Genomic DNA, 21715 nt, shown 5'->3' on the forward strand with positions numbered 1-21715 from the left:
AGTCTTCTCCTCACTGGCTGCACAGGGCTCCCCATGCAGCAGCTGGAGGCCCCAAGGACGAGATTTCCCCTCCCCTCACAAACAGGCCCTTCCAGGCTCCCCCAGGCTCTGCAGCAGCCACATAATTCAGGTCTGAAATCACCATAGACGCAAAGGCTCAATGCCGGGCAGGGTCCCTTCCCTGCCTTGTGTGACCTAAAAGACCCCAGGACGCTTTTCATAAGAGCAGGGGTTTGCCCGGGTGCTGTTGGTGAGAATGTCCCCTTGCCACCTGCGCTATGAACCCGCCAGCTGCTACCCTCCACCCCAGAGGCAGCTGTGACAGCTGTAATCTGCAAGGTGCCAGGCAATGCTCTGGGCAGAAGATGCATGCTCCAGACATGGGTGGTGTTATTATTCCTGAATAAGCAGCTCACTGCTCAACACCGGTGGGGGGGCGGGGGGGAAGGGGGCAGCAAAGCTCCCAGCTCAGCATCATTTGCCAAGCAGTTGCTGAAGCAGAGCGCAGCGAAGAGCCTGACCCTTCGTACCCGTACGGAGGAGCTGCTGCTGAGAGAAGTGATTTGTGGGGTCTAATGAGTCTGACCTTGCCCCTTTAAACAAAGCGAGTGGGGAAGAAATTCCGACTGCTGTGTCTTGCCAGCCTCGGAGACCCAGACATTGCTTTCTCCTCCCTAACGCTTGGGGCTTAGAGCAAGGGGGGCAGTGAGCTGGGAAACCCGGGCTAAAATACTACCGCCGTATTCCAGAGCCACACACCCTCAGACACATCGGAGCAACACCCTGCCCAAGGATCAATGACAGTGGAGTGGGTCGTCAGGCCATAGCTAAGGCTGGTGCAGAGTTCTCACGAATGGTACAGTATTCTCCGGGAATGGAGCCCTCCCACTGGACAACACTCTGCGCCCGTAATAAGACTGCGGTGCTCTGCATTAATGGTTCAGATACACTGGAGTGACACCTGGTAACCCCAAAACACACACAGCAGCATTCCAGAGTAAGGGTTCAAGACAGCAGAGGAAGACATCTCTTACGAATACACAGCACTGTATAGTCATTCACTAAAATACCACGGCAGCAGCCGGGTGACTGCCGTGGTTTGGACCACGACTGCAGGAGAGGGCTGTAGCAGGGGCTAGGGTGTTGGCCTGCCAGAGCTGTTTTCCCAGCAGGGCTGGGACAAAGGAGACCAGAAACACAGGCGGATGGCAGAGGCAAGCCAAATCCACCTCCAGGGAAAGCCACCCACCTCAGCAACTGGGGAGAGAGGAGTGAAGTCAGGTGACTTCCCCAGGCTCTGCCCCTACCCCCAATCCATCCCGCAGCATCACGCCCCACTGAATCACTGCTTCTCTCCCTGCACACGAGGTAGTGGCCCGGCTATCCCGGAGAGGCGCAGAGTGCCTTTCAGCTCCTGAGAGGGACAGTCAGCAGCTGCCGCCCTGGGATTTCCAGGCCTGGCTGCCTGCCAGCCAAGAGCTTGGTTGTGAGAGGAGGCAAGTCACAACACATCAGCATGCAGCAGGAAGAGCAGGGCACCGGGCCGGAGCGTTCTGCTAACCAAACAAGTGGAATCCGCAGTGCAGCCCTGGCTCACCTGGGCCCCGGTGACAGCACATGGCCCACAGAAGCATCCCCGGCCCACAGGAGCCCTCCTTTAGTCTGCACTGCGCAGCCCGGGAGCAGGCTCAGACGCACAGGGTGGGAGCTTCTGCCTGTTCTCTTCAGGGCAGGGCTGTTTTGCACTGTGTGTCTGTACAGCCCCTAGCACTTAAAGGCCACATTCTCAATTGGGACGTCCAGCCACTTCCTGCAATCAGTGGCTTCAAGTCTGGGGGTCTGGCAGCCCCCTGTTGGAAAGGAACTCCCCCCTGTGCCTTTCTCAGTTAACCCTTCACCACCCAACGGTAACAGGCGGACCAGCTGGGTACTTACTGCGTGGGTTGGACCAGGGGTGTGCTGCCCAGCCGGAGGATCAGGGGCCCTTTGGGATTGCGGATTTTCTTTACAGATGAGGTCTTCAGAAGAGCAAACCGCTTAATAAGATTAAAACCTGCAGGAGAGGGGCGGGGGCGGAGGGGGGGGGGAGCGGAACACAGGTGAGACTCAGGTGGCAAAGCTCCCGGCCTGCTGCAGGATGGATGGTCCTGCCGAGCCAGGAGAGTGGCCAGCCCGGCCAGGCCTTTTGGCCCGCACACTCACCGGTTATATTGACATGCTTGTCACTGGCCTGGTCTAGCTTCAGCCCCTCCTGCTGCAGACGTGGACATCGCTCGCCTGGAAGAGAGACCGCTGTCAGCGACAACAGGCCCGCAGCGCTCAGATTGCCAGCGAGCCGTAAGAGGCGGAATGGGAACCCAGGGGTCGGGCGTGGCCACAGGGCTTCCCCCACACTGGCGCCATGCTCGCACGCGGACCCCAGTCAGCAGGCCCCTGAATGCGAGTGTCCCCAAGGTGTGGCTGCCAGGACTGACTAATAAAAACAAGCCCCCAGCTTCTCACTGAGCCGCGTGAAGGTGGCTTGGTCTGGGCGTCGGGGTGACAGGTTATGAAGCCCTATCCGCTGCTAGGTTGTTCGATCAGATTTGTACCAAGGGGCCCGATATTGTCCCCACCTGGCAGCAGTAAAACCAGTCTGGAGGGTCCACAGGCAGCTCAGAGCGGAGAGGGTCCTGCAGCACAGACATTAAGGATCGAGCAACCCACGGGCCACTAATGCAGCCCCTGTCCTAGCGGGGCCCCTTCTGCTTAGGGTGGAGGTGCATTGGCAGGGCAGTGGGGGGGACACTGCGCCCCAACTGTCTGTGCTGTCTCTGTTCTGGTGATAACCAGGAACCTCAAATCTCCAGGGTTCTTCCACTGGCACTTTTTGCTGGCGTGTTTTGAACAGGCTCTTTGCACCAGTTTATTGACTCATATTTTCCCCCTGCTCTGCCATGCTGGGAAGGTGATTAATTTGCTCCAGCCTCAGCAGAGTAGGGGGAGATTCTCCCCCCTCCACCGAATTATGCAACAGCATTGCAGGCCCCCATCGCATCTTCCCTCAGCCTCTCCGCTTCGGATCCAGCAGGGCCACTGGGGTCTGGGGACTGATCATATTCCCCCTCATCAATCACGCTGGTGGCTGGCAGGTCTGAGATCATTTCCCCCCTCAAACTATTGGAATGAACCCACGCCAAAGGGTCTTGTTCAGTCTGCCAGGCCAGAGCGGATTTAACGCCAAAAAAAAAAAAAACCCCATCCAGCAAAGGGCAGATCCCAGCTCCCCTAGAAATCCCTTTGTCCCAGGGTCCCCCAGGCCCTGTTCCTGCTCTCGGAGTCGATGTTCTATCTCGCCCCACCGCGCATGCACCGTGCGTACTCGAGTGGCTGAAGAAAGCCACGAGCTGTGGGGCTGCAAGGGGCAGAACGCACACTTCTGATGCCACTGGTCACTCATGTGGGGACCTCTGCTAACCAGCAGGGTTTGTGGTGTCCCCAGCCTGGAGAGCTGCTGGCTAAGGGCAGCCGAAGTCGCAAGCCTTTGCAAAGAGGTTTTCCCTGCTCCTGGGGGCTAACTCTCTCCCACACCACCCCCTTTCTGCCCCTTTAAGCTTCTTGATGTCAGGAACCCAGAGATGGATCTGAGCTGCGATTCTGAATTTCGAACACCCCCAAAAAGTCAGATTCCTTTAGGGCTCATGGGTTAATTACATTCCTTACCCCCAACCCACCTTCCCCTGTTGCCTGATGTCACTTCCTAGCATGTGTCTACCCCCAAACGCCCCCCTTTCTGCGACCTGGCCATGGCTGCTGCCAGGAAGCTGAGAGACAAGTGGGAGGATGGGGATTAAGTCAGCTGGGAAATGCGAGTCGCCTGCTGTTTACGGCATCCTGGGCCAACTCCTGGGAAAAACAAACCATCTCCAAGTCAAGGCGCTGGAATATGATCCCTGCTTGGTGGCAGGCAGGATCGCAGATAGCCAGAGACAGGGCAGCACACGCTGCATGGCGGGGGGGGGGGTCTTTCTGCTGTTCCCCAGGGGTTGTTGAGGTGCTCCGGTCCCTCAGCCCCTGAGCCGGTGCCTGAGGCTCTGGGGGATCCGCTCTGGTGGGGAGTTGACCGTCTTCCTTCGTGGATTCGGAACTGCTCCCATCCCAGTGGCTGCACCGGCACCATAACCAAAGAGAGAGTTGCTGGGGCAGAGCAGGGCAGGGGGGGTGTCTCGCGGTGACCGACCAACCGAGGCGGGGCGGGCGTCCCAGGAACTCTCCCAGCAAAAGGGGGAGGTACCAGCCTACTGCCCAGGGCACAAAGTGGGGAGCATTGCAGGGACCATGAGAGGTGGGCAGAGCCACGGTGCTACAAACTAGCCCCTTGGTGCTGCTCTGACCTTAATGTGGGGGAACAGCCCCCTGGAAACCCACTGGGCAAGGGGCCTCCTTGGACGGGCAGAGCTGGCATCGGGGATCTACCCCTGCAGTCAGTCTTAGCAGTTGGATGCATGTGGTACCAGCCGTGCATCAGGATTCTTGGCTTCTCAGGGCCCACAGGGGACCTGGGGGAAGCAGTGTGTACATCAGAGCCACTCAGGGGCTGCTCTAATGCTCACTGGGGCCAGGCAGACCCAGGGAGTACCAGGAAGCTCAGAGGCACCTTTCTGCCCTGCTCCGTTCCAGAGTCGAGTGCAGGGACAGAGTAACTGCCAAACGGGGCCAGAGAGAGACAGAGAAAGGGAATTGGAGAGGATGGGACTAAATGAAATTCAACGACAACAAATGTGAGGTGATTCACTTAGGGAAGAAAAACCAAATGCACAAATACAGGGTGGGGCGGGGGGGGAAGTGGCTTGGCAGCAGCACTGCTAAGAAGGAGCTGGGCATTGTGGTGGATCACAACCTCGACATGAGTCTGCTGTTGCAAAAAAGGCAGATGCAATTTTAGGTTGCATTAACAAAGCCATGGCATGCAAGTCACAGGCTCTGCTCGGTGCTGGTTCAGCCTCAGCTGGAGGACCGTGTCCAGTTTTGGTCACCGATGTATAGTAAGGATGCAGAGAAACTGGAAAGGATCCAGAGGTGAGTAACAAAGATGATCAGAGGGACGGAATACAAGCCGTAAGAGCAAAGGTGGAAGGAACTGGGTATGTTTAGTTGGGAAAAGAGGAGATTAAGGGGGACTTGATAGCGGGCTTCAAATACTTGAAAGGCTGCTGTAAGAAAGATGGAGGAAAGTTGTCCTCTCTTGCCACAGAGGGCAGAACAAGAGGCAGTGGGTTCAAACTACAGCAGAGCAGATTTAGATTAAATCTCAGGAAAACTTCCTCATGGTAAGAACAGTAGGACAGTGGAACAGACACCTGGGGAGGTGGTGGAAACTCCTTCGCTGGAGATTTTCAAAAGGAGGCTGGAGCCATCTGTCTTGGCGAGTTTAGACACAACACATCCTGCATCTTGGCAGGGGTTAGGCTAGATGACCCGACCCTTATTGTCCCTTCTAACCCTACGGTTCTATGATTCTGTGGAAGAGGAGACTGAGGGGAAGAGACACCTGCAGCAGGGAGTCCTCAGACAGGCCTGGGAGGACCCAGAGCTCCAGGTCCCCGAAGAGGGATGGGACAAGCATCTCCGCTCCCCTCCCTAGCCAGCCCAGACACTGTGAGGCTCGTTGCTTTCCAATGCCCGGTTCTGCTGGAAGCATTTCCTGAAGCTCCGGCGGCACCCCGGTGCGTTGAGCTGACCAGCCCCAGGGATACCAGGCCGCAGCCCGCATCTGAACGTCCCTGCACAGAGCTTGCTGCCGGGGCCCCCGGGGAAGGGCTGCGCGGAGAAGGCAGCCGGGGAGCTGAGCAGAAGAAGAAAAGGGGGAACCTGCTGGCCGGGAGGAAAGACTCTGCGCTAGCTGGAGCCAAACGGCACTTTGCCCGAAGCCACAACCTAGAACATCGGCTTCTCCGCTGCCTCCTGCAGATCCCCCAGCGCTGCGGGAAGAAATTCACACAAACCCCAGGGCAAAAAGCAGAAGTAACAGGAGCGCTGGCTGGGAGCAAACGGATCTGTCCGCAAGGCTGGGTTAGCACGGTGCCCCCCGGCCAGGACAGAGGGGTAATGGGTAGCTCCAGACTCCCCCGTGAGGGGCACGTGACAGCACAGGGCTCCTGGGTTCTGCCACTGACTCCCGGGCAGCCTTGGGCAAGGTGTGCTGGGAGCCTGATTCTCATCTCAGGCTGCTCCGGGCACATGGGCCGTTTGCAGTCCCTGTAAGGCCCCGTGCCAGAGTGGGGCGGAGCGGCCACAGTGTGAAGAAGAGTCAGACGTGGCCGTTCTGATCCAGAGTCCATTGAGGCCAAAGGAAAGAGTCTGACTGACTTCAGCGGCCTTTGGGTCAGGACTCCAGGGCCCGCGTTTCAGAAGTGTGGAGCGCTCACAATTCCAGCCAAAGTCCCTGGACGCAGGGAGCGCCCGGCATCTCTAAAAACCAGGCCCTTTGCCTCCTGCTGCAAAGCACAGCCCTCTCCCCCTTGAGCTAAAGGACTAAGCTCCTCAGCTAGGATCAGTAGCAGGCAGCTACAGAGGGAGGCAAAGCTGCACTGGGCCAGCGTGAACACTGCTCTGACCCTTTACCAGCCATGCAAACAGGGGATCATTAGATATGCAGCTTCTTCTGGGGTGGCAGCTGTTTAACAGCTCACAGCAATACCACCCATCCGCTGAGGAGAGGAAGAGGAGAATACCGCATCCAGCTGAATCTGCTGTGTGGGGGATGGTATCACAAAAAACAGATTTGGGCAGGGCACTGAGGCAGGCATGGTCAGGGTCTGTTTCCGGGATTTCCAGGGGTAGCTGCACATGAGCGAAGGCTGCAGAGAAATTGCTTGTGTGAGTTGAGGGAGAAGTTTCTGCAATGGTGCCATCTTCCTGGCCGCTTTCCTCCGCCTGCTTTCAGACGCAAGAGCAGAGTTGACTCTCAAAATATCCTTCCAGCCGAAGCCAGGAGAAAGCATGCGTGGGGGGAGAGGATATGCCAGGCCTGTCTTAGTCCAGAATGGAGAGTCTGTCCAAAGAAGAATCCTCCTTTATACGAACAGGCAGAGCCATGGAAAGCAGTCTGGCAAAGTTCAGTCCGCTTTGTCCACGTCTGTCTCTCTTCGGAGCTCCAGCAAGTTGACTTGGCAGGATTGTTTGTGGTAACAGGGAGTGTTAAGTGAGACTGTCCCCCAGAGGCTGATTGGGAATTAGTAGCCACAGGCGCACTTGAGGCAGGATGGCCCAGGGCCTAGGCCACTTACCTTGTGCCAGGACACCTGGGTTCTATTCCAGCTCAGATGGTAAGCAGCTGGGTGGCCTTTCTCCATGCCTCTGTTTCCTCACCCGCCCTGTTAAGAGTGTGAGCTCTTTGAGGCAGGGCCTGTCTCTCACCATGTGGTGTGATGTGGGCTTGTTGGCGGGGGACCTCAAGGTGCTACCATAGGTCAAATAATTATCCAACCAGGAAACAAACAGTAGCACATGGCCCTTGGGCTGGATTTTAAGAAGCGCCTCCGTACCAATCTGGGCCCCTTCGATGCCTCTGAGTGGTTCTGCAAACCTGGCTGCATGGGTCCAATCAACGCAGCTCAGATTTCAGGGAATGAATTCTCACCAGCAGGAGAAAAGCTGTTCTACAAACGAACTGGCAACGATCACACCGGCTCCCAGGCAGTTGGCAAAGAGAGGAAGGGAAAGTTCATGGGCAAAACCCTTTGATCTGCTAAATGCCGTTCCCCTCCCAGGTACGGTGCAGATTGCTGACTAACAACGGAGAGAACAAAAGCTTTGAATGGGACGACCTGAAACAGCTTCTCGTGTTTCCACATTCCCCTGGGGTGCTGGTACCGACGGGAGGAGAAAAGGGGAGAACCCGGGGCGGGAAAAGGGGCATGCAAGACGGGCTGTAAACGGAAAGGAGTCTCGTGATCATTGTGTGTGACAGTGAGCAGCGGGCCCCATGGGGAATGCTTTCCCAGTTCCTTCTATTTCAGAGCGAGAGCTGTTTGCTCTGGGGTTGCAGGTGTATTATTATTCCTGGGTGGCTTTATTCGAAGTGACTTGCCACTGTACGCGCCTCCTCCCAGCTGGCTGCCTCTGGCTGAGCCAGCTCGTCTACAAAGCGGCCAGTTTAATAGCATGTGAGCCTGCCTGGTCAGAGCACCAGGGCTCCTGTATTCAGATCCCAGCTCCCTGAGCAGCTCCCAGATCCCAGCTGGCCGACCAAGTGACGCCACTTGGCCTTCCCAGCTAGCTACCGAGTTTACTCCTGCAAGCCCTGTTCGGCTGGCCAGGCGCAGAGCCCACCACTGCTGCAAGCGTTTCAATTGCTTTTGCGTGCATGGGGTTGCGTGCTTGTCCATGTGCCGAGCTTGGCACATGCATGCTGCAAGCCGGGGGCTGACGGAGAGGTGTGACCCGGCCGAAGGAGCCCAGCAAGTCCAGGGGTCAGATCCCCACTGGGACAGCAGCTCTCTCTGTGGCCTGGGCCGAGTCACCTCTCCACATTAGCCTCCCCATCTGCAAGGTGAAGGCATCGATTCCTCCGGCCTCAGGTGCATGCAAGGCTAAATCAGTTGATATCTGCCGAGTGCTTAATAGGTGATAAATGCTGGGCTATTCCCTGGGGTCTCCCCACTGTATTTCCCCGTGTCTCCCTTTGATCCCAGGCCCGAGACCTGTAGTAACAGAGAACACAACTGAAAGCAGCTGGTGCCAAGTCCTCACACACACCCATGGGGAGCAGCCTGACTTGGCCAGGGGCAGGCGCGCGATGATCTAATGAGCCTAAGATCCGAGCTCTGGCACGTGCTCATGGGCAAAGGAGGCTGCTGGTGTCCAGCTGGCAGCAAGAGCCCCGCTAATAGCAAGAGGGATCTGTGCCAAGCAGGAGGCCCCATTAGTGACCTCAGTGCAGGCTGCGGCCCCGCCCAGCAGGGCAGCAAACTCCCCGGCCCTCGCTGCCTGTGACGATTCAAGGAGTCTCCCCACCCCAAGGGGGCTTTGGGAAAGCAGGGCCCCGGCTGCAGAGCCAGGCTCCTGAGCCTCACTTGGCTCGGCAGGCCTGCTGGGCTCCGACTTCTCCTGGCATCCGTCAGCAGAGCCAGCTCCGAAGCAAGCCGGGGTCCGGGCTGGGAAAGGAGAAGGAGCAGGGAGGACAGTGGTGGGAGCCCTACTGGGGTGGGGGGCTGCATCCTCGGCCTGTCCATACTAGCAAGGACTTGGGGCCAGGTCAGCAGTTTATGGGATGCTCGACTGAGCTGCCCCGACCCCCAAGGGCCGGAGGAGAAGGGAATCCACGCAGAGGGGCTACAGCACTTTAACCTGCAGGCCTCCTTGGCTAGCAACCCACCTCCACGGCTGATCCCAGTCTCCAGAACCCCCAAGTCTCTCTCCAAATGGCTGATTCCAAGGTTCCCACATAGCCTGGCTTGGCCCCCTCCCCACCCTCCCCTGTATCCTGAATGCGAATCTCCTGGCTCTGCTGATTCGCAGGCAGGAACCTTGCCACTACTCCTGCCTGGCATCTGCCCTGTGGAGACCAAGGGCCTGAATCTTCATCGCCCGGCCTCTCTCCGCCACCCTTCTGACGGGCAGTGCTCCGCACTCACTCTGCACGTGGGCGAGCAGCGGCGCTGGGGCAGGCCATGGAGAGTCAGGCCTCGGAAGGGCATGAAGTTTGTGGGGAAGCGAGGAAACTCGGAGCCAGGACTCCTGGATGCCATTTGCAGTTCAGACGCTGGCTGTCAGTGTGAACCTGATCAAACTGCTTCCCCTCCTCTGTGCCTCAGTTTCCCCGTCCACAACTCAGGGATGATGCCGCTCAGCCGGGAGGCTATATTAATTAACACTGGCAAAGTGCATTAGAGCCCATGGAGGGTCAAACTGTGTTGATGCCAAAGTGTGCACAGTATTGCTCATGGGTTGTATTATCCATCAGCCCCAGCCCCCTCTCCTCGTGGACGGAGAGGCAGGAAAGGGAAGTGCCAGACTGGCACTCAGCGATGGCTCCAGGCAGGGAGAAGAATTTTCCAACTGCCTAGGCCCCGATGAGCCTTTGACCATCTACGGAGGAGGAAACCAGGCCCACCGGGATCATATGGCCAAGGCGTGGGCTGGACAGCCAGCCCGGGAGCCAGACCTTAAAGGCTCCACCACTGAATAGCAGCACGCGTGACCCCCAGCAACCCTTCCTCGGTATCCTGCGACAGCCTGCCTCCATCCCCCCTCAGGAGCACTTGCGAGACACGGGGACCCACCGACCCTTTGTGAACTTGCCAGGGCCTGGCACACAGGCTTAAGCCCCATGGGATGGCCCAGCCAGCCCTCAGTGCTGGCCCGCTCCCGGAGCAGGAAAGCATCCCAGCTCTGCACAGAGATTGCCTGTGTGCGGGGAAGGAGAAGGGGTGGCCGGCGTGGGCAGTGAAGCACCAATGGCAAATCCCACCTGTGACGAAGTGGGATTGTTCTTAATGTTTCCTCTGAATAGTGTGGGGGCACCTCAGTTTCCCCTAGGCATTTCTTAAGTCTCTAGGTGGTGGGATAAGGGGGTGTAATTGTTGCAGAGCAAAGGGCCAGTGTACATAAGTGGCCAACACTCTGTCTCCTGGCAACTGATGGCCTGGGCCTTTCTCCCTGCAAGTTGAGAGCTAAAGGGTTGGAGAACAAAGGAATCTGGTGACCTCCTGGCCCGGGAAAGGGACAAAGCCCAGAGGAGGAGGGGCTGGAGAGAGTTTCAGTTTGGGGCTGGCTGGGGACATGGAGTGAAGGGCAGATGTGGTTGTCTGGCTCACTGCCCCCCCAAAATGGACCCGGCTGAGGGGTCCTGTTCTCTGCACCTACAAGCTGTTTTAGACCATGTTCCTGTCGTCTAATAAACCTGTGTTTTACTGGCTGGCTGAGAGTCACGTCTGACTGCGGAGTTGGGGGGCAGGACCCTCTGGCTTCCCCAGGACCCCGCCTGGGTGGACTCACTGGGGGAAGCGCACAGAGGGGCAGAGGACGCTGAATGCTGCCAGGTCAGACCCAGGAAGGTGGAAGCCGTGTGAGCTGTGTGCTCTGCAGACAGGCTGCTCCCAGAGAGGAGACCTCACCAGGGTCCTGCCTGGCTTCGTAGGGAGCAGTTCCAGAGCATCGCCCGGGGACTCTGTGACACCAGCACAGACGGGTTTCACGGGTGAGTGGCATTTTGTTACTGCTTCACAGGCCATGTGGGGCTCGGAAGGAGCCTTCTGCTCTCCGGCGGGTTAGACAGACTTGGGTCAGAGGCAGAAACAATCGATGAACAGCTTTGCGCTTTACTCGGCATGTTGCACCAGGCTGAGCCGGCCAGACCCGGCTTTATTCCCGAGCCAATGCGGAAAGCGCTGTCCTACCTTAACCAGCAGCCCCCGGGAGCACTCTCCCTAGGTGTACATACAGACTGTCCCCATCACTGGAGCCCTACACGTCTCAGGGAATTCCCCCCAGGGGGCAGGGTGGCCCAGGGGTTAGAGCGATGGTCTTGCTATCTCACTTAGGCCCAGATCCTCGGGGCTATTTGGGCACCGAGCGCCCACTGAGATCAGTTTGAGTCTCTCTGGGCCCCAGTTCCCCATCTGTGCCATGGGGATATAGCCCTGCCCTGGCTCTCGGGGCACTGCGAGGGTAAACGTGGGCAGGACTGGGAGGAGCTCGGATACTCTGCTGGCGGGAGAGCTGGGAGATGCAGCGCATGTGCCTTCCAGGGGTTCTCGCAACAAATGGCCACTCTGACACAGCCGTATCCGTCCCTGCTTCCCGTGGCCCTCCAGCGAGAGCCTGCCCCGGGGAAGGTGGGGCGGGAGCTCACCAGCCTGCCCGTACCCCAGCCGGGCAGGAGCTGCCCAGGGGAATGCCCTGCTGACCAAACACGGCAGCCACCTCCACTGACCAGCGCCATGCACACCAGCCCCCGTGCGTCCAGAGGCGCTGCCCGGAGCCCCCGAGGAGGCTGCGCGGTTCAGGGCCCCGATCCCTGCTAGCCCTCCCAGCGCAAACCCCAAAGCGGCGCATCTCACTGCCCTTGGTAACAGGTAGTCAGGAACAACAGCTGGGCACTGCAGGGAGGGGCCGCTGCTTTGCCCCGTCCCAGTCCTCGCCCATGCTTCGGAGGCTGTCGTGGCCACAAAAAAAATCCACCGGTGGCTGCACGTGGCCCCATCTGAGAGATGCTGTGTGATACCCAGGACAGCGCTGATGTGCCAAGGACAGCACCCCCTGCAGGAAGGAGCTGTCGGGCTGTGCTCGGCTCCCGCGCTCTGCAGGGTGGGGTGCCAGCTCCGAGTACGAAACACCCCAAGTCTCTGACAGCCACCTGAGCAGCTGCCTGGGAAAAGCAGCCCCCTCCCCACACCCGCACGCAGTGCTGCCCTACTGCAACACGCTGGCACTGGGATTTGAACCCATCACCCCCTGGCACAGGCACAGAGAGACCTGACCCCTCCCTTCCTACACATGGCTCTGCCTGTGCATCTCATTCCTGCCCTGCAGCCCCCCCTGTTATCCCAGCCCTGGGCTCCCCAAACACAGCTCTGCCAGCGCCCCTCAATCCTAGCCCCCATTGCTAGTCCTGCCCTGGACTCCCTGCCAATCTCCCCTCCCCATCCCAGGGGTGAGTCCCCCAGACACAGCTCAGCCAGTGCCCTGCAGACCCAGCCCCCAGCCAGTCCGTTCTGAGTGCCACTCTCTTACCTGCTTTGGATGCAAGGAGCTTCCCTCCTGTGCAGGTGCCAAGGAGGCCAGCTAGGCAGAGAGCAGAGACCCAGGCTCCCAACATGGTGCCCCCAGGGGGGTCAGGGACCAACGCTGCTGCCTCTGGAAGTGGAAGAAACCAGTCATAAGTAATATGCTCAATGAAGATGGGCACAATCCTCTCCTTAGCACCCGTGAGCCTGGCCTTACTGTCCCAGCAAGGATCCATTCAGGTCCAGAGCAGTGGGCAGGGGTGTCAGGGGACTTAACGGGCACAGTAGGCGGCCCAAGCATGGTTTGCAGAGCGGGTGCTATGGGTACGTTCAGGCCCAAGGCATAACGCACGGGAATGATCCCTTGCTAACAGGGCTATTCATGAAGACCCCGGCTCAGTAGGGATGGGCCCAAACCAAAACCCCAGCTCTCTGGGATATCCAGATCCAGGATTTGCTGCTCTGACCCAGCCAGCCCCGTAGTGAAGGGGGGAATGGCAGAGATGTCTGTGCCCAAGCTCAGCATCAGAACCTGCTCTTTCACCCACCCTAGCTGTAAACACCTGGGTGTGTATCATATCCAGGGTATCAAGCGTGCCTGTCGCCGTTTGCACATGGGTCTACGAATGGCTGCCCCAAAGAGCAGCCCAAGAGACAAGCGCTGGCTAGAGAGAGACGGGGGAGTCAGCAGGGGCTTCGAGGAAACACCGAGACAAGACAGACACCAGGTGGGGCAAAGGGTAGAACACATCAGCAGAGCGATCAGTGTGAAGGCAGCAAATATCACATTGATTCCACAATTTTGAGGGGGTTAATTTAGTTGGGGTGGGGGGAAGATCAGCTAACTGGAAAGGGCAGCAGGGCTGACAGGGACAGGGCGGGGAGAAGGGAAGGTGAAAAGGGACGATGAGGGTGGCACGGATGACTCTGTCTTGTGGCCGTACCGCGAGCAAAGCCAGTGCACAGGAAAGGAGAATTCAGTCCCCTTCTGCTGCAGCTACTGCCCCAAAGCAACCCTGACGCAGCCTGACCAGACTAGTCCACGTGTGCTCTGAACACAGGGGGTTAAAGCAAATCCCTTCACAAACACCGCCGCTGCCCCCACACCCACGAAACCACTCCAGGAACAAGATACGGGATGAAGAAAACTCAAAGGTCCCGAGCTTGGAGAAACCTTCAGAGAGGAGACGTTCATCGGAGCCCCTTTATCCGGAAGCCTCCTCAGACTTCGCTAAATCCACCAGGATTTGACCAGCTGATCCCAGCAAGACATGGTTTAGGTTAATTTTTTTAACATGCACTAAATAACCCCCCATCTAGATTCTTTACATTCCCCCAGTGAAACCGAGCAACAATGGCACTAAAACTGCCCTCTGAAAAGACCGACCATCTGGGTGGCTTTTTGCTGGGGTTTTCTGGGGCTGTTTTTAACTCCTCAGACAGTTGCACTGAACTTATTCTATTGCTTGCTTTGGCCACAAGGCCCTAGCAAGGCGAAAATCTTGCCCCTAATAAGAAACCGATGTGTGGGAAAGGATTTTTTTGTTGCTCAACCTCTCCAAGAAGAAAGGGAAATGCTATTTTGATGACAATTTTCCTGCAGCGAATGCTGTAAAAGAGCGCGGTGGAAACTTACCAACAATTTGCAAAATAAAAAAAGGAGGGGAGAGAAACGTTACTGCCAAGTTTGGGGTTAACCTCCTAGCTTTCTCCCCGGCACCTCATGCCTGATTCTTGCCTCTGAAGTCAGGCAAGAGCCCCTGTTGCTGCCGCACTTCAAAGATGAAAATCTGGCAGCCCACGCTTTAAACTTCATCCCACCCCCCCCACCTTGACCTTCGTGGTGTGAAAACCGCCTGTCTTATCGCCACAAGGCCGGCTTTGAACCCCACGCACTTCGAGAGGGTTCCACCAGGGGGCAGAGCACAGATAAAAAGAAAACCAGCCATTAACCCTAAGCCGGGTGATGTGTTAACATCGTGGCATTAAACCGTGGTTGACGCGGAAGGTAAAGGGGCAGGTAAAGAAGTCTTCTCCAGCCTGCGAACCCAGAATAAATCAGAGCTTGCCCCATAAACCACATGTCATAACATCCTTTATTCACTCCAGGCAGGGGTGGGGTGGGGGAAGCACCAGATCACCAAACTGAACTCCTGTGTAACACAGCCACCAACCCCCACCCAGCACCCGCAACGAACTTTGAGAGATCTCCCTGTTTCCCAAGCAATTTTGTTTGACCCTTAGGTTAAAAACTAACATCTACTAAGCAGCTGATTCTCCATGGTCCCTTCGGTAGCCCCTCAGCCAGGTTTCACTGTCTATAAAACATGTAGGTGCAGGTTGGGAATTGAGAGTAAAGAGGCACACAAGGCCAGACACGCACACAGCGCGGCTTGCTGCACAGTGAGATCTTTGTTCCCTTGAATGTTTCCCATCTCCGGATAGTTTCCACTGTGGCACGCTGGGTCGATGCAGTCCAAGGGCTTGGACTGATCAGCTTCCAGGCCCCCTTGTGCAGGCTGGAAATCACAGGCATTGCTGGATGCTGGAGTAGGTAATCAAGAAAACAGAAGCCTCCACAAAGGGGAAACACAACCCGTCCGGAGCTTTAGAGTGTACCCCAGCTACACACTGCCCTCTGGCCGTGGTGGCTTGCTGCCCCTGCCTGTCAGGAACGGAGATACGTTCCCGTACCTGCCCCCCCGCAAGCAAACCTCCCTGCCGGAGGAGGACTCACGCGGGACGAAAAGTCCTGGGGGTTCCAAGCAGCTAAGTCAGGCCCCGGCCCGAGCGAGGGGCTAGTTGCCAGCTTACCTGCCAAAGAACTGAGGTGCTCGTGGGGTTAGTTGCAGTTCAGACGGGGCACCGGCTTCGGGACCATGTCTGCAAGTTGGGGAGCGGGAGGCCCCGGGTGGGGGATGCCGCGAGAGGACGCACGCGTCAGCAGGACACGCCAGCAGTCCCACGGAGCTGTTCCTGGCTGGCGTTCGCTCCAACTTCTCGATCGTCGGGGAAGATTTATTCCGGAGCAGGGGGAGGATTTCGAATCCTTGCGGCGGAGGGAGCGAAGCAGATCTCCTCAGAGCGCCACTGACATCTTCTGGCCCTGCTGGCTGCGCCCTGGCCTCCTCTCAGCCCTCTCTCCTGCTCTGCCTTTCCCTCCCGAGAGCGAGCACTGACTGTGAGCAGAGAACTTGCTGCTTCGCCAGGCCCCCGAGCTGGAAACGACAAGCCCTTCAACGTGTTGGAATGCCAGAGCAGCTTAATCAAGCCCAGCTGGGACAAGCACAGCGCCGCGAGGCAGGGAAAGCCTCTTCCAGCTCCGCGGACGCACCGTTTGACACATGGCCCCGAGGCTCGCTGGGCCCATCTCGCGGCTGGCGGAATTCGAACACACTACTTGGGTCCATTATCCCCTAGAACAGCTATTCCCCCCCGCCCCCCCCCCACACCTCCCGGCCACTGAGGATAAGAACAACCCTGCCTTGGGGTGTTTAATGGGACACCTGGAGGCTCCTTGCTGGCCCTTTTAAGAATCTTGGGTGGGACAGTTATGCTCTAGCCTTCTCCTCACCTAGCCCCCTTGCTCCACCCTGTTCCCCCCCCCCCCTTGGACACAGGAGTCAGCCCAGGGCATCTGAAATGCTGGGCACTGTAATAATACCTGGCACATCTCACAGTGCTTTGCACATGTGAATCCCCATTTTACAGAGAGGGAAACTGAGGCAGAGTGAGGGCCACAGCTCAGAGGAAGGATGGCCCAATGGGCAGGGAATTCAAGTCTGAATCCAAGGCTAGTGAAGTCCCTGCTCTGCCGCAAACTCGCTGTGACTTGGGCAAGTCACTTACCCCCTGTGCCTCACTTTCCCATCTGTACAATGGTGATAAGGGCTCTGCCCTGCCTCCCAGGGGTGTGGTGAGGACAGATACATTACAAACTGGGAGGTCCTCTCAGATATTACACTAATAGGGGGGCAGATAAGTACTAGCCACCTAGACCTTAGCCACAGAAGCACGCTGTCTCTTCTACAACACCAGAGGGGCCGTTTCCTTGGGCTTTTCCCCCCGGCCCCAAGACCACCCTGCCAGAACGGCTGCAGTGCGGGGTCTGACATTTAGAACATGGCTGCCTTCCTTTCAGCACCATAATGCTGCATTTCCTCCCCTCTGTATGGGGCTCAGCCTCACTGATGGGGCTGGAGAGCAATCGTGTCCAAACCTGGCGTTCGTTTCTCCATGTGCCGCGAGGCTGAGCTGCCGGCTTTCCGGACTAAAATAGCTTTTCTAAAACTCCTTGGTGCGGCCAGCCCCGCCAAGCCAACAGGGCTCCGGAGTGGGAGCTTGGTTTGATTCTGGCTCACACATCAGCAGCATGGCTTCCAGATGCAGCCTCCACTCCTAGGGGGCGGGAGACATGAGCCAGGAAGATCGGGGCTCGGTTCCCAGTGCCTAGGTGGGGTTTGCAGTGCCGGCACCAACAGGATCTCGCAGCTCCGACATCTGCACTGGGAAGGGAACAAACACAGAACCTCACACTCCAATTGCCAGAGTAAAACAACGCTTGGCAATGCAGTTATAATCAGGACAGCTGCATCCACGGGGCCTGATTCTCAGTTACACTAAGTCCCCTGTAGGAAACAGACCCTTGAGCATCACCCCAGCTCAGGTAGATGCTGGTGCAGGATCTACACCTGCCCTGCACCCAGTCCCTGGTGCAGGGGGCAGATTCGGGGCTTGGCTGGAGCACCCTGGATGACAGCTATTCTCTGCCCCCCATGACCCAGACGGGTCCATGGAGGTTAGCGTGTGAGTTAGAACAGCCTCGTGGTTGCTCTACCTGACACCAGGTTCCAAGCAGGCCCCTGCAAAGCTCTACAATACACACACGGAACGAGCCAGCCTTTCCCCTGCAGGATCCGGGGCAGCGTCGGGCCCTGGAAGGACACAAGAAGCTGCCAACAAGCAGAAAGCGGTTGTGGGGGGTATGGGGGTAAATATGGCGAAATGCAAACAGCTGCAGGGAGCTGGCACCAAGGTCAGCAGAGCTCAGCCTCCATCTGTCCTTCCCCAACCACTGACCCGGGCACCAGATCCTCCTCTGGATCGCCTCTCGCTGCCCATTGCCAAGGGCCGCCTCCCCTGCTGAGCACCCATCGCTGACGGAGCCAGCTCTCTCCGCCACGCGCCCCCTCCCCGGCTTCCCGTCGAGGATGGAAAAGAAGTGCGAGGTGCAGCGAGAGGCCTCCAGCCCCACATTAATGACAAAACCACAGACAGCAAGCGCGTAGCGAGCCCCCGCCACGTTCTGCAAGGCCCGCTGAGTCAGGCAAAAATCGCAGCCTCGTTCCAATCACAAGGATTCCCAGTTGAAACCAAGGCTGCCACTTAGACCTTGCAGGAATTGATTTTCCACCACCAGCAGCAGCTTTTATCCCTGGCGGGGCTGAGTGGGAAATCTCTTAGCCAAGACAGGGAAGGGAGCCGTCAGCGTGATAGAAGAAGCTGTGTCAGCGGCCCTGTCACTGACGCCGCCGTCGCACAGGAGTGTGTTCACACACAATACCGCTTCCACGCGCCGAACCAGCGACGGCAGGATTCCGCTCCCAGGCCGCCCCGCTGGTGCTCGCAGCTGCTCCGCAGAGGGGTGCCGCGTGCGGCGTCCGCAGGCGGGTACCGAGCCGTCGCACCTGGGCAGCAGAAAACGGTTGAAAGAAATACCGGATTGGGGATTAAAACTTCAAAGGGAATTTCCCAAGGCTGGGAGATGGGACACTGACCCGACGGATACATCAGGCTGCTCCTTTGAAACGCGGGGCTGGGGAATCCACTAAGCGGCTTGCATCACCTGCGTCTGTTCACCTGCAGCACTTTTCAACCTCCCGATGCTCAGCCAGTGTCAACTGGCTTCGCGCCACTGGGAATCCAGCCCACAGGTGCCATATCAGATCAGACCATTGACGAGCCAGTCCTGCATCCTGCCTCCAGCTACAGCTGAACCTTCAGAAGGTGACAGAAAACCCTATCATTGCCAACTGTGCAGTGCTGCATGGGCGTTGGGAGGTGGGAATAACCCTGCCTGACCCCTGCAGTGATCAGCCCTGAAGCATGACATTTCACGACCTCTGCAACGATAAGCAGTCCTACACTTGTTCAAACCTCTTAATATCCCACTATGGTACTTAACTCTTTGATCTCCTGTGGCAAGGAGTTCCACCAGGAAAAGCTGGGTCTACAAGGAAGGATAGTCTTGCGACCAGGGAACTGATGTGGGATTCTGGAGATCTGTATTCGATTCCCTGTGTAACCTTTGGTTTATTACAATAAAAAAAAAATGAGTGCCTCGGTTTCCCAATCAGTAAAATGGGGGTAATAATTCTTCCTTTTCTCCCACCTCTCATCTATTAGATCACAGGCTTTTGGGGCGGGGGTTTTCTCTCATTGTGTCCGCACAGCACTTGGCACAGTGGGGCCCAGCTCTCAGTTGGAGTCTCCAAGCATGACCAAAATACAAATAATAATTTCCTTGTATTTGTTCTACCCAATAAGTACAGATCTGCCGGACTCTGATGCCCACAAACTTTGGGGGCTGAGAAATTCAGCTCCTAAATGAGCCCATCCCTCGCTTTTCCATCCTTTCCCCCCTCTGGCTCTCCCCTCCCCTAGGAGAACATGGTGAGGACTGACTACATTCAACTGGTTTCCTCCCTAATGATGACAAATCTATTTACACCAAGGCTTTACAAATGAGCATCAGAGATGCATGAATCTCAATAAACATGCTCCTCGTTAACAACTGGTATTTATTCAGCCCACAGTAAATAAGCCGTCCTGAGTGAGCCAAATGGTGCAACCAGCGCTCAGTTCAAATCCTCCTCATTTATTCTGGTGACAGTCCCCAAGACAGGGTATTTATTCCTTAGCTAGTTACACACAGTGATAATTAAGGGGTAATTAAAGCAACTGGGTATGAAACATAACCAAACTTCTATCATTCTTTTTTATTGGACAATTATTTTCCCAAAGCTGCTCTTTGTTTAAACCAACCAAAGGCTATTAAATAACTGAGTTTAGGAATAAACGTGTAAAAATGACGGTGATTTGTGCAGCTAGCAAAATGGCTTCTATCGCAGCAGTGGGGAAGTAACAGCAACAGAGACTGATCTGGTATCGTGCCAAGGTGAGAGCTAAGGCACGAACAGATTATATAATAAACTGTGCTTATTAGCTCGCCCCATTCCTCACTCTGACTTTCATTAATTGAGCCCCACGGCACCTGTATGCAGTGGGAGGTACAGTTATGGCAGGTGCAGACAGGTGGCGCTGTTACACTTCATTTTACAAGTTCTTTTTCTGAGCGGGCGAGCGCAGTCTGGTCTTTGAAGCCTTGCCATATTGTTGTCCATTCGACACGTCCGTGTCTTGCTTGGGGAGCTGTTGCAAACAGCAAGACTGCTAGCGTGACCAGATGGCAAATGTGAAAAATCGGGACAGGGGATGCGGGGTAATCGGTGCCTATATAAGAAAAAGCCCCAAATATCGGGACTATCGCTATAAAATCGGGACATCTGGTCACCCTAGACTCTGCGCCCATCTGGCTAAGTGGGGTCAATTCTTGGGGCGGAGCAGAGTTGCTCCTTGAAAACTAGGGCTCGGCGTTGGGCTGAGATTCCTGAAAGAGGAGTTTGCTTGTGTGCTGTTTGTGACCACCTCTGTCCCTGGGCTGGCACACTGAGGGACAAATAAACAAGCTACGCTGAGAAAGTACCCAGATCTCACTGATTTCCCCTCCAAGCAGAGCTGCAAGGCCCAGACACCTGCCACCATGCGCCCAAGGGGCGAGGCTGTTATATCCATTTGACAGATGTGGGAACCGAAGCACAGACAGGTCAAGTCACTTGCTCATGGTCCCAGAGGAAGGCTGTGTTACCATCAGGAACAAAACCCAGGAGTCCTGATTCCCAGTTCCCTGCTCTAACAACCATCAGCAAAGAATCATAGGATCATAGAATCATAGAATATCAGGGTTGGAAGGGACCCCAGAAGGTCATCTAGTCCAACCCCCTGCTCGAAGCAGGACCAATTCCCAGTTAAATCATCCCAGCCAGGGCTTTGTCAAGCCTGACCTTAAAAACCTCTAAGGAAGGAGATTCTACCACCTCCCTAGGTAACGCATTCCAGTGTTTCACCACCCTCTTAGTGAAAAAGTTTTTCCTAATATCCAATCTAAACCTCTCCCACTGCAACTTGAGACCACTACTCCTCGTTCTGTCATCTGCTACCATTGAGAACAGTCTAGAGCCATCCTCTTTGGAACCCCCTTTCAGGTAGTTGAAAGCAGCTATCAAATCCCCCCTCATTCTTCTCTTCTGCAGGCTAAACAATCCCAGCTCCCTCAGCCTCTCCTCGTAAGTCATGTGTTCTAGACCCCTAATCATTTTTGTTGCCCTTCGCTGGACTCTCTCCAATTTATCCACATCCTTCTTGTAGTGTGGGGCCCAAAACTGGACACAGTACTCCAGATGAGGCCTCACCAATGTCGAATAGAGGGGAACGATCACATCCCTCGATCTGCTCGCTATGCCCCTACTTATACATCCCAAAATGCCATTGGCCTTCTTGGCAACAAGGGCACACTGCTGACTCATATCCAGCTTCTCGTCCACTGTCACCCCTAGGTCCTTTTCCGCAGAACTGCTGCCTAGCCATTCGGTCCCTAGTCTGTAGCGGTGCATTGGATTCTTCCATCCTAAGTGCAGGACCCCGCACTTATCCTTATTGAACCTCATCAGATTTCTTTTGGCCCAATCCTCCAATTTGTCTAGGTCCTTCTGTATCCTATCCCTCCCCTCCAGCGTATCTACCACTCCTCCCAGTTTAGTATCATCCGCAAATTTGCTGAGAGTGCAATCCACACCATCCTCCAGATCATTTATGAAGATATTGAACAAAACCGGCCCCAGGACCGACCCCTGGGGCACTCCACTTGATACCGGCTGCCAACTAGA

General features: G+C 56.5%; 1 protein-coding gene across 1 annotated transcript in view; it reads right to left on the reverse strand.

The window, feature by feature from the left end:
- The window catches only part of COL16A1 (collagen type XVI alpha 1 chain), a 90850-nt gene extending 74931 nt beyond the window's left edge, over positions 1 to 15919 (reverse strand). The window contains exons 1-4 of the mRNA XM_073317249.2: positions 15525 to 15919; positions 12718 to 12840; positions 2203 to 2277; positions 1936 to 2053 (exon numbers count right to left, since the gene is read on the reverse strand). Coding sequence (XP_073173350.2) covers positions 1936 to 2053; positions 2203 to 2277; positions 12718 to 12802 — 278 coding nt within the window. The 5' untranslated portion in view covers positions 12803 to 12840; positions 15525 to 15919. The remainder of the gene's footprint in view (positions 1 to 1935; positions 2054 to 2202; positions 2278 to 12717; positions 12841 to 15524) is intronic.
- Between the last annotated feature and the right edge of the window lie 5796 nt (positions 15920 to 21715).

Source organism: Lepidochelys kempii, chromosome 19 (assembly GCF_965140285.1).
Source record: "Lepidochelys kempii isolate rLepKem1 chromosome 19, rLepKem1.hap1, whole genome shotgun sequence".
Lineage (NCBI taxonomy): Eukaryota > Metazoa > Chordata > Testudines > Cheloniidae > Lepidochelys > Lepidochelys kempii.